At 39.0% G+C, this 12,047-nt stretch overlaps 1 protein-coding gene across 7 annotated transcripts in view; it reads right to left on the minus strand.

The window, feature by feature from the left end:
- Positions 1 to 1,760: 1,760 nt before the first annotated feature.
- The window catches only part of LYST (lysosomal trafficking regulator), a 165,402-nt gene continuing 155,115 nt past the window's right edge, over positions 1,761 to 12,047 (minus strand). For all 7 annotated transcript variants that reach the window (XM_060406737.1, XM_060406738.1, XM_042241066.1 and 4 more), the window contains 5 exons: positions 9,971 to 10,110; positions 9,583 to 9,680; positions 5,861 to 6,017; positions 4,705 to 4,776; positions 1,761 to 3,782 (listed from right to left, as the gene is read on the minus strand). In XM_060406737.1, coding sequence (XP_060262720.1) covers positions 3,644 to 3,782; positions 4,705 to 4,776; positions 5,861 to 6,017; positions 9,583 to 9,680; positions 9,971 to 10,110 — 606 coding nt within the window. In that variant the 3' untranslated portion in view covers positions 1,761 to 3,643. The remainder of the gene's footprint in view (positions 3,783 to 4,704; positions 4,777 to 5,860; positions 6,018 to 9,582; positions 9,681 to 9,970; positions 10,111 to 12,047) is intronic.

Below are 12,047 nucleotides of genomic sequence, written 5' to 3' on the forward strand. Positions count from 1 at the left end.
GGCTACCAGAGCTAGGGGATTGAAGGGGCATCCCTCTGGGAGGCAGCCACAAAATCTGGGGCCCCAGACCTGTGCCTTCCTAGCAGATCCTGGGAGGAGAGCGGCTGAGCACAATGATGGTGCCTGCCAGTCTCGGCTGTCTTTGGGTAGTATTTCTGTGGCCTCTAGAAATGTGTTAAATGACTGCCCCTCAGGCTTTCGAGATACGCAACAGGCCTCTTACCCAGACAGACTTGGCACCTTTCAGTCTGAGGCCTCCGTGCCGGGACCTGGGGTGCTAGCCCGGTGGGTCTGGGAGAGCCCCTGGAGACCTGTTTCTCAGATGCTATAAGCTCATGGGTGTTATGGGCCTGGTCTTATGGACTAGGCTTTTAAAGCTAGATGTTTTGGTTGGGGGTGCCTCTCTCAGGTACAGATCTTAAAAGCTTGGATACTGATGTGGGGTTCAAATCCTCCCCTCCTCAGGGAGCATCTGGGAACTGTTGGTCCCCCACCCTGACCATGGGCTGCTGGGCTGGGAGTGGGGTTTATGGTGAGAGTGTGTCTCAGCCTCTCCTATCCGTTCTGATGTGAGTTTTGCTTACCAGCTTCTCAAGACTTGCTTCGCAAGCTCTTGGGTTTCTTTCAGAGGGAACTGTTCAGTGTGGAGCTGGGGAGTCAGGGTGTCTGTGGATGGGGGTAGGCTCAGGATCGCCCTATGGCACCCTCTGGAATGGGAACCCCTGCAGCTCTTCTTTGACTCAAGACATTAACAGGTCATCCAGACTGGCGAGGAACAGATCGGAGGGGCTGGGAAGTCTATGGCCATACCACCCTGAACGTGCCCAATCCTGTCTGAGGGGCTGGGAAGAGCTTCCCCACTGCCCCTCCCTCCCCCTCACCTATATGTGGGCTTGCACTGTGCGCTGCGGAGCGGAAGAGTCCATCTCAGGCTTGCAGGTAAAGCGAGGATGTCCAGCTGGGCCGGATCACACTGACACATGCTGCTCCTGAGTTCTTTTAGGAACAGACACTGAGAAGCAGGTGTGCTCTTGGCTTGAGAATCCTTCAGACACCGCAGATGCAAAGCAGAAAGAAAGAGTACTTCTGTGCTCCTGGAGTGCGGCTGGGCGGATGGACTCAGCCACTGTTTTGCAGGGCCCTCCAGAGAAGCTGAGGCGTTTCCTTCACTGGACATCTGCCCGCTGATGGTTCTCAGTCCTTGGCAGACGGATGGCATGGAACACATCCGAGTCCATCTCCACCTGTCGGGGTTCTCTTCATCCGTTCACTGTCAACGACAATTTGACTTTTCTGGACCCCCTTGGTCTAGACTGAATTCTTCGGTTATATTCTCTCAGAGGACCGTCTGCTCCTCTTTCACAGCACTGACCATGTTTTGTAACAACTCACATTGTGTTACTGACAGCATTTTCTCTAGGAGTGCAGGGAACCACTGTACCTCAGCACTTAGTGTGGCCCCTGGTACACAGTAGGGGCCCAATTCAGATGTGCTATTGGTGGGGGAGGAGGATTGGAGGGGCAGATATTCTTTTTTTTAAAAAAATGAATGGTTTACCTTAGGATTTCTGTCTAAACTCCATTTAAAGGTTAAAACATAAAATTTCTCACAAAGACCACAATTCAAAAATGAAAGTTATCCTTTTCAGTGACATAAATTTATAGGGGGGCTAAAGAGAAACTATATGAGTTACCAAAAAAAGCCACCAATTTGAGATGTAGTCATAATATTTAAATTGTATTAAGAACAGGTCCTTAAATCTATTTTTATGAAATTTATTCCCAATTTGAAGTGGCAGTGTATACAAAGGTAACAGAGCTTGTGATAATTTACAGAAATATTTGCTACAGCATGCATGCACATTATGATGTGTTTCAAACATATACATATTAAGTTCATGCTGAATAAATAATCCCCCAATTTATTTTTTATTTTTACATAAAAATATAATATTGCACTCTTAACAAGACCAGTTATTTTGCATATTTTCTCTTCAGATAAATGATGAAATTCAGCTTAAAAAAAAAAGAAGACTGAGTAGCAACCTGTTCTAATAAGGAACTAATTTAAAGTTCTCAGTAGAAAAATGAACGCTAGACAATAGCTGCTTTTTTTTTTTAAACAAAGCAAATCACTTCAACGTGAATAGGAGTAATTTCATCTCTGCACCTAATTGGACCTCAGAATTAATAGCTGGTCTGTGCAAACCATGATCTGAATGTAGCCGTGGAGTGTTCTTACCTATGAATGTAATGGAAGGTTACCAGCACACGTGGCCACTTGCTTCCTCTTGTGTTTATCTCGAGAGCAGAGACTTTGGAATTGTATATTATACAGTTTTTAAGCAGAATGTTTTAGAAAGTCTGGAAGTTACAAAAGTACTTCTGTAAACACTATATGAATTAAATTTCCATAACAAACACGCAAGTTATTCTTAGCCAGGAATATATTTTTTTATCTCATGGTAACATTACTGAGCTTATTTTACAGTGTTTTCAAAGCCAATAAAGCAGCACCCCAAGTACTATCCTGATAGAAATAGACTATTTCAGGGTTTTCAGGAATTCTGTCTTTATCATGTGTAAGTTTGCTGTGGCATACACAGATTTTTCTACTGTTCCTACAATAGGTTAACAGAAACAGTGGGAACTGCTTTCTAAAAGAATGATTCTGCCTCCTACTTAAAACAAAGGAAGCTATCTCCTTTTCTTTGTAATTCTGTTTTGGGGAAGAAAACTCTCCAGCATATTAGATTAAAAGCCTTATCTGGATTGCATTGCTAATAAAAATACCTGTGCAAACTTCTTTTGTAGTGGAGGCTTTCTGTTGCAAACTGTTAAGCATTTAACGCTCTGTAACACCAGATATTAAAAAGAATTATCATTTTGTTTATTAAATCTTAGTACCTCAACTAAGGATATTCATTACCTAGTGTTACGCATTTTAAGTATGATTTTTATGAACAAACAGAATGTGTCTGAAAATCAAAGATACCTATGTTGTTGTTTGTGGCTGTCAAACAAATTCTGGTTCTCCTTTGAGCTAAGAAGGCAACAGGCAAAACCTGCCTAACACTGAGATTCAAATATTCAGATATTCCAAAAAATGTTTGGTGCAGAGGCACCTACTGAACTCCTTACTGCTCAAAGAAAGCAATAATCAAGTCCTGAATTCTCTCTACTTATCCTTCCTTTTTTGAGGGGAGGGGAGGGTATGTGTGTTATCTTGGCAGAAAACTTTAAAAAATATAATCTTTTAGAGCAAATTTTATGTAAACAATTAGCTAACTAATTTAAATTCTACTGGGATTTTTTTTGGGAATAATAGAAAATAATAGAAAACAGAAATAGGTGTTAAGTTTTTCTTTAGACTCCTCTATGGGAAAAAAAACTTCTAGGATATGATTTTAATTTACTGTGCCAGACTTCAAACTTGATACAACTCTCCAGATCATCACTAAATTAGAACAAAACTTTCCTTTCAGGACCTTGTGAGGCAGCAGAATTTTGTGGAGATGGATAGACTGTATCATTACTTGGATTTGTTTGGTCATCCCTGTCTTCAGGTTTGACCTCCTGAAACTGGCGAAGTCAGTAAATGTAGCCTGGAGTTAAAGTGCTGTGGAGAGTGCAGAGTTCTCACTCATCCAGCTGCATAGCTGCTGAGGAAGGAATAGAACATTGGATGTTTCAAGCGCTGCTGGTCCTTCCGACACCAGGCGATCACAGTCCCATCGCTGTTCGCTGTGTACAAATGGTGGCCATCACAGGAAAATGTAAGGCTGTTAAAAAAAAAAAGTCCCATTTCTACGTTGTGTCTCTGAAAATTGTATCAGCATATTGGTGATCATGTGGAAATTGGTGTAAGAAGTTAAGAGCCTTTACTGGAGCAGAGAGACAGATAAAACAACCACCTACAAGTGGTTTTGACTGTAATAACATAGTTTAATGGTTCTGCTCTCAAGTTTGTAATGCTCACTCTAACCAGGTGATACAGACTAAAACCAAGATCAAAAGACTGGTGCACTCTGATCCCTCTTTGCATGTTTTCTTTTCCTTTCCTATTTAGGGTTATTACTTAACAAATACATGGGGATGGGAAACTTCAAAAAATATAACAGTACTACATTTTCTCTATTTAGAAATAAATGAGGATTATTTTATGGAGGTATTTTATTTCCCTGAAAGAGGAAAAGATAAAAAATGTTATTAATATATAATTTCATTTCATTACACTTTACATTTAATGGATTAAAAATAAATTTATTTTAATGTAATAAAATTTGAATCACTTACTCCAATTCAGTTTTTAAAGTCATATTTGTTAATGGAGCAGAGAGGTAACAGGTTGTTTATCAGTCTTGTCTAGCACACTCTTGTAGCTATCAGTCACCATCATGGTATTTTCAATAATGAAAAGAAAAAATATATAACTTCCACAGTTCAAGAGGCCTTCCCAGGCATGATCCCAGCATGCCCTTCTGTGAGGCTCTGAGCTCCTGACCCAGATTTTAAGCTCCATGAACACAAACGCTTTGCCTCCTTCTGCCATGGGATCCCATACATCCTGGTGTTCGATAAATGGCCAGTTGTTTATAATGATCCTCCTCACGTTCCTCTTTACTTCTATGTGCTTTACTATCTCTCCAACAAAAACAGTCACAGAGTATAGCGTGAAACAGGGAAAGGTGGGGGAGGTTTTACCTTACAATAGGCTTATTTGATTTAGGAAACGTAATTTCCCGCACAGGCTTTAAGTCCCAAGTACTCCATAACCTAGAGGAAGAAAAAAAGTCATCATCTAATTACACAAACTCAAGTTTCCTTTACTAAAAATTTAACCGACATGTTTATTTGTTAAAAATCATCTGGTAAGGAAACACAATAAATGATTAATGTCGTTAGTTCTAGGCAGTTTGCTCAGGTGGGTATGGGATTAAGAATACTTTGTGTATTTTCATATTGTTAATCTCAACAATTAAAAAATGAAGATCATGGCATTCAGTCCTATCACTTCATGGCAAACAGATGAGCAAACAATGGAACAGTGTCAGACTTTATTTTCTTGGGCTCCAAAAATCACTGCAGATGGTGACTGCAGCCATGAAATTGAAAGATGCTTGCTCCTTGGAAGAAAGGCTATGACAAACCTAGACAGCGTATTAAAAAGCAAAGATGTTACTTTGCCAACAAAGGTCCATCTTGTCAAAGCAATGGTTTTCCAGTAGTCACGTATGCATATCAGAGTTGGACCACAAAGAAAGCTGAGCACTGAAGAACTGATGCTTTGAACTGTGATACTGGAGAAGACCCTTGAGAGTCCCTTGGACTGCATGGAGATCAAGCCAGTCAGTCATAAAGGAAATCAGTCCTGAATAGTCACTGGAAGGACTGATGCTGAAGCTGAAGCTCCAATACTTTGGCTACCTGATGCAAAGAACTGACACTTTGGAAAAGACCCTGATGCTGGGAAAGACTGAAGGTGGGAGGAGAAGGGGATGACAGTGCATGAGACGGTTGGATGGCATCACCGACTTGACGGACATGAGTCTGAGTAAGCTCCAAGAGTTGGTGATGGACAGGGAAGCCTGGCGTGCTGTAGTCCATGGGGTTGCAAAGAGTCGGACATGACTGAGCGACTGAACTGAACTGAACCATTTATAGTTAAACAGTATAAAATTTCAAAAATGTACAAATTACTATTTAGAAATAAAACAGAAACACCAGAAGAACCTATATCCTAAGGTGATTTTAAATCTCTAAATATTAAATATTATTATGTTTAGATAGTAAAAAATATTTTTCGAAACTGCTATGTCCTTATAAGCAAAAGGACACAAAGAAATCAAACTCCTCTTACCTTACAATTCCATTTTCTAATCCCCCAGCAATCACATTGATAGATATTCCCTCAGGCTGGTTAGAGAAAGCCACGGAACAAATGATCTCTCTGCAGTGGACGTGTCCAACGAGGTCCCCATTCACTGTCCAGAGTCTGAGGTCACTGCCTCCACCAGCTAAAACACCACAAATCCCCCCAGGTCACCAGGGTGTGGGTGTTGCAGAGCCCCCCACATTGGGCCCCAGAGGGGAATCCCTAAGGGCCTCGCTTGTCTGTTTGATGAAGTTCATAGGCAACTCATGACTGGAATGTGTAAGTGAAATTACTAAATAAGGCACACAGAGTTGGCCTATTTGTCTAGAGATGATGACTAGTGAGAAAAATGAAAATAAAAAATTAACCTACAAGGTAGAGCAACAATGTAAATTAACCATGAATTTCTTTGTAGTCATAATATCTTAGTATATATGCTAAACTGCCAGATCTAATTCTGAAAGTACCTATAAAGCTAAATAAACTCCAAAAGGAGAAGAAAATATTCTGTGAAACTACAATATCTTAAAGAAGTGAGTTATGGGACTTCTGAAGAAAAAATAAGTTACAGTAAAAGTTGAGTTAAAAACTAATTCTTAAAAAGAAAGCTAATTCTTCAGAATGTCCAAGAGTGAATCTTATAAATCAATGTCTTATTAAATGAATTTTTCTTTCCAAAGACCAGGAGTAATCAATTTTTTGTAGTTTTCCAGGAGATGGAGGAGGCAGTAATTGCTAGCCATCCTCAATAAACTGGGGCTGGTGGTCTGGAGCCTATGGTGATGTGTCCAGCCTTTCTGGAGAAATGTTCTCATACTGATAAAGAGAAGGGTTAAGAGGCATGATAAAGTTGGGATGACTATAGTATGTGTTACCACACTTTATCTCTCCATTAGAACTAACATTAAAGTAGAGAATTTATTTCTCTCCTTTATTAAGGCAGTGAAAAGATTTCATATTTTATAGCAAAGAAATGAGTATTAGAAATACTTCTCCACCTACAGAAATGCTAAAGACCATCAAATACCACAAACCAAAATGCCTAGTATGTTGCAGTATTATTCACAACAGCCAAAAGGTGGGAACAACCCAGATGTTCATCAAGAGGTGAACGGATAAACAAAATGTGGTATATCTAGACAATGGAATTCATTTTTATTCAGCCATAAAAAGTAATGAAGCTCTGACAACAACATGGATAAATCTTGAAAATGTTATGCTCAGTCAAGCAACTGAGGGCGTAGGAGAACTACCCGCTACTCTCAATTTTACAATATTATATTAACTTTATAGTACCACTGGCAACAGGAAAAGGCTATGAACTCTAGTTGAAATGCATGTATTTTTGATATAGTGGCAGAATGGTTTTTTAAAGTACAGAAACCATCTACTATAATATTTACATAGTTTAATAAATTTTATATCTTATCACTATAAAACCACATCCCATAATAAGCCCTGGAAAATCAGGATAAGGAAAGAATGAGTTTGCCAGTGTGTCTTTAGCTGCAATACAGAAAAATTTGAGATTATATATGTGTATATACACACATATACATAAACATGAATTTGTCCTCTTTTAAAAAGTCATTACTTTTATCATGCTCTCTACCAAATGCTCTTTATGACTCCTCTTGTATATGTATTGAGAGGCCTCAAACAAGTTGAGAAGGCCTTTTTGTTCAAAGTGGGAAGAAAGTTCTGCCCATTACTCTACTATACTGTGTGTACTGCCTACGGACACTTGAAATACCCTACTAGTGATCTGGTAAATACAAGCAAAAGTAATTTGGTTTCTTGTTCCCACATGACTAGCTGATATAATATCACAGATATAAATCACTACTGGCAGCAGGAAAGTAATTAACTTTACAAAATTCAGCTCCCTCAGAGTCAGTTCTAACTTCCAAATGTTGCCAAAACAACAAAGTAGGGAACTCTAGATAAGTCATCACTATCTTTCCCCCCCAGATTCCCTCTTGATGTGTGTGACACACTAAAAGCCTCCAATGTACAAATAAGGAAGAACAGTTAGCAAAGTCATCAGCCATCTGTGCACACTTTTATTACCAAAGTCAACGGTTTAAGATCTTTCCCTTTAGTTATGCTGACTGGGGAATAAGAATGTGTTCATGACATTCATTACTTTATGACTGGGGGCTAAAGCCTGGCAAATATTAATACTTCACATCTGAAATCTTGAAGCATGACTGAAGACATTACTTTTCTTGAATATAAGAATGATGAGTGTTTTGTAAAATTGACAAAATTCCAATAGATATCTGTGGTATGGTAAAAAAATATATATATATATATTTGAACTTTGACCCACGACCCTGGCATTGAGCTCCTACCTAAACTTGTTAATTTACTGTCTTTTGTATGTTAGGGAGATGACTCCTGGGGAGGTCCTAGACAGCTTCAAGTGGGGGCTCGCCAGCAGAGAAACTGCCCTTACAGCACCTCCCACCTCTGGGGAGGGGAGAGGGGCTACAGGCGAAGGTCAGTTCCTAATGGCCAATGATTGAATATACCAGGTGTACATAATGGAACCTCAGAAAAACCCCTAAACAGGGGAGGAGACTGATGAGCACAGTCATGGGCCAGGAGGGTGGTGCCTTCTGACGCCACAGGAACAGACCTCTGGACTTTTTCTTGTGGCTGTTCACTTTGTAATGAACTACAGTAGTAAGTACAGTGTTTTATTGAGTTTTGTGAGTTGTCGGAGAGAATTATTGAAACTGGAGGGGGCCTTGAGACTCCCAAGTTTGCCAACTTCAACTAGTTAGTGTCAGAAATGAATTGCACTGTTGGACACCCATTTGGTGTCACAGAACTGGAGAAGAATTTAGTGTTTGGAAAGACCACACATTTGGTGTCAGGAAAAAACAATATAAAAAATGCAAGCAAAGGATAAAAGACCACCCACTGCAGATGTGTCAAAGATACCTGTTCCGAGTGGACAAAAAGAAACAGTTTTTTGAAGAATCCTTTCAATTAGTGGAAATGCAAACAGAAAACTTATGAGCTTGCCAACTGTTCTTACCTACTGGATGCGTCAAGTTTTTTAATACATATACATGAAAATAAAACTAAAAGCCAGACCTTTGATTAGGAGATCTATCTTTCTCATGTAAATCTGGGGCACATTATACCTCCATTGTTATTCTGTAATACGGTCTTGCAGGAACTAGAAGACACATATAATACAAAGCTGATCCTCTGCTGATGCCCTGGAGGAGGGTATGGCAACCCACTCCAGTATTCTTACCTGGAGAATCCCCACAGAGAAGCCTGGCAGCCTACAGTCCATGGGGTTGCAAAGAGTCAGACACGACTGAGCAACTAAGCACAGCACAAGCTTAAATTGATGGACTCAATCTTCTTTATTGCATTTTAATACTCATACAACAGAGGATGAGATGGTTGGATGGCATCACCGTCTCGATGTACATAACTTTGAGTTGGTGATGGACAGGGAAGCCTTGCATGGGGCTGTCTTTGGGGTCGCAAGAGTCAGACACGACTGAGCAACTGAACTGAACTGAATACCCATACATGCTATTCCCTAAGTATTCAGGTCTGGCAGGGACCAGAGGGCTGTAACGTGACGGTTTAACCTATGACGATGTAACCTATGATGATTTAAGCTAGCTGAGCACACGTTAGTGCAAGCGCTCTGTGCTTTGGGTCTGGGGCCAGCTCACCTGAGTCACACACTGTAGCAATGTCACCTGTAGTCTCGCTGGCAGAGACGGCCGTGACTGGACTTTTGTGTCCCGCCAGACTTTGTACGTAGCATAATCTGAAAGACCAAAGACATGAATTTGCATATGAACATTAAATAAAATTACATTCTTTTATTTATATAATTCTTTTGGTCAGTGTATGTACCTACTATTTACAAGGGATTCCTGACTCTATTCCTAACTGATCTATTAATTCAATAAGATTACAAAGGTAAAGTCTGTATTTCATGCTTAAAGTTATGACAATGTAAAGATATTATTTTACATTAATAAAAATGCATCTGTTTCTCACAGTAAGAACTGAAACATTAAAAACAGCTATTTTAGAGTTGGAAATCTTCTGTACCTGTTTAAATCCCATATGATGCAGGTTCCATCTCTGCTCACACTTATCATTATACTATATGGTTTGCAGACAAATAAACTGGTTATCTCTTCTGTGTGCCCATACAGGTGTATCTGAGACTCCATTTCTATCTCTGAAGGCTAAAATTTAAAAAATAAGTATAAGATAAAAGCCATGACAAAAGGTATTCTAGTACTGTTATCTCAAAAACAAAACAACCCAAGTGACTCAAACATTCTTCTCAACCAAATTTTTTCAACCTAGCTCAACTTTTTCTAAAGAGCAGAACCAGTTAAACATTAAAAAGTTTTAATTGACCGTAATCTCATCAACTGATAAGCTTTTCATTTTTGTCTATTCTTTTCCAGTCTGGCCGAATATACGTGTACTTTAATAGCTGTGATTATCTCCATATAAATAGTTCTCTATTTCATTTCATACATTCTCCCATAAGCATTTCTCATTTTTGACAGTGTATTCAAAATGATTTTTAAGTGTTATGATATTCTATACAGTTAGTATACCATAATTTACTTGAACATCCTTTATTGACAGATATTTAAAATTGTTTCCAATGTTTTCAAAATGTTAGATGCCATAAATAAATAAAGTTTATTTTTATTTATTTCATAATTTTTAAATTTATGTACATAAGTTTTGTTCCTCCTCTATATCACTCCTTTAGAATAAATTTCCAGAATCCTCATAGTGGGTCAGTGAATATTAATAATTTTACAGTATTGATAGTGTGACTCCTGATGCTACCAATGGCAATGTATTACTCATCAATAGTTGTGGATTGATTTTCAAAATCAAAGCTTGCAAACTGATATTCCAAGGTCCACATTGTTCACAGATGCCAGATGTCCACAGGGTATAATTTTTGTTTTATACTAGGTTTATACTGTCATAAAGTATTTCAATATTTCAAAGAATACAGAAAAGTAGAAAGTATAAATACAATGAAAATCTGTATACTGACCACTCAGTTAAACTAATGCTAACATTTTATAATATGAGCTTACTTTTTAAATATAGAAAACATTAAATATTACATAGTGTGTGTACTGTTTTACACCTTATTTCCTCTCCCTTCTCAGAAGTTATTATCCTGAATTTTGCATTTGTTTCCTGTGTATCTAGAATTTATGTCCTACTATATGCTACTATAACAATAAACAACATATTGGGTTTCATGTCGATAAACTTTATAAATATGGTATTTTGTTCTTTAGGCATCCGATCTATTTTGCCTTTTTTGATCACCATTGTTTTTAAAACATACCTATGTTGACTTTATTAGCTGCAGCTCATCTATTTTAAGTGCTCCATAGTCCAGTGTCTTATTCACATAAAAATACATATTTTTTACTTAAAGACTCAAATGACCAGGCAACACCAGTCTTCCTTGGAACCACTGGCCTAAGTTGTGTGGCAGTGGCTTCTGTTTAGCTAGGACATGTGGCCTTCAACTGAACACAATCACAGCAACAAGATGGCTCTGAACAAGGGCCTGAGTCCTGGGTCTGGGCCCCTTCTGGCTCACCTCTGGGACGCTCCCCACAGGGCCAGGAGTCTGTGGGGCCACGGAGATGTGCCAGCATCCTTGCAGACCATGCTTCAGGGTGCCTGGGACTGAAGAACTGACTGTTCAGAAAGGCTTGAGCCCTTTCCCTCTCTGCTTGGATTTGTGTCTCAGTGGTCATTCTAAATCTTTGAAAATTTCCCAAGTTTTAAATGGCAATCAAGGTTGCTTTTAATTGCATTTCTCTTATTATAACTATTAATAAGCTTAACTTTTTCACATATTCATTGTTTATCTGTAAATTTGTGTGCTTGGTTTTGTATATTTGTTACTACATTAGAAAATTATTTGTAGGGATTCCTCTATTAGTGGAATAGAATGCAAGCACCTTCCTCGTTTCTCCTGGATGATCTGGATCACCATGCCAGTCTAGGGACACCTCATTCAAAGTTTAGTCTCAAGGATCCTGGACCACCCAGGGAATTCCAACCCAGGCTGTATATCCAGGCAAGAGTTGGCCCCATTTGACTCATCCTCACTCTCTGGGACCGG

The sequence above is a fragment of the Ovis aries genome, chromosome 25 (genome assembly GCF_016772045.2).
Source record: "Ovis aries strain OAR_USU_Benz2616 breed Rambouillet chromosome 25, ARS-UI_Ramb_v3.0, whole genome shotgun sequence".
NCBI classification, from domain to species: domain Eukaryota; kingdom Metazoa; phylum Chordata; class Mammalia; order Artiodactyla; family Bovidae; genus Ovis; species Ovis aries.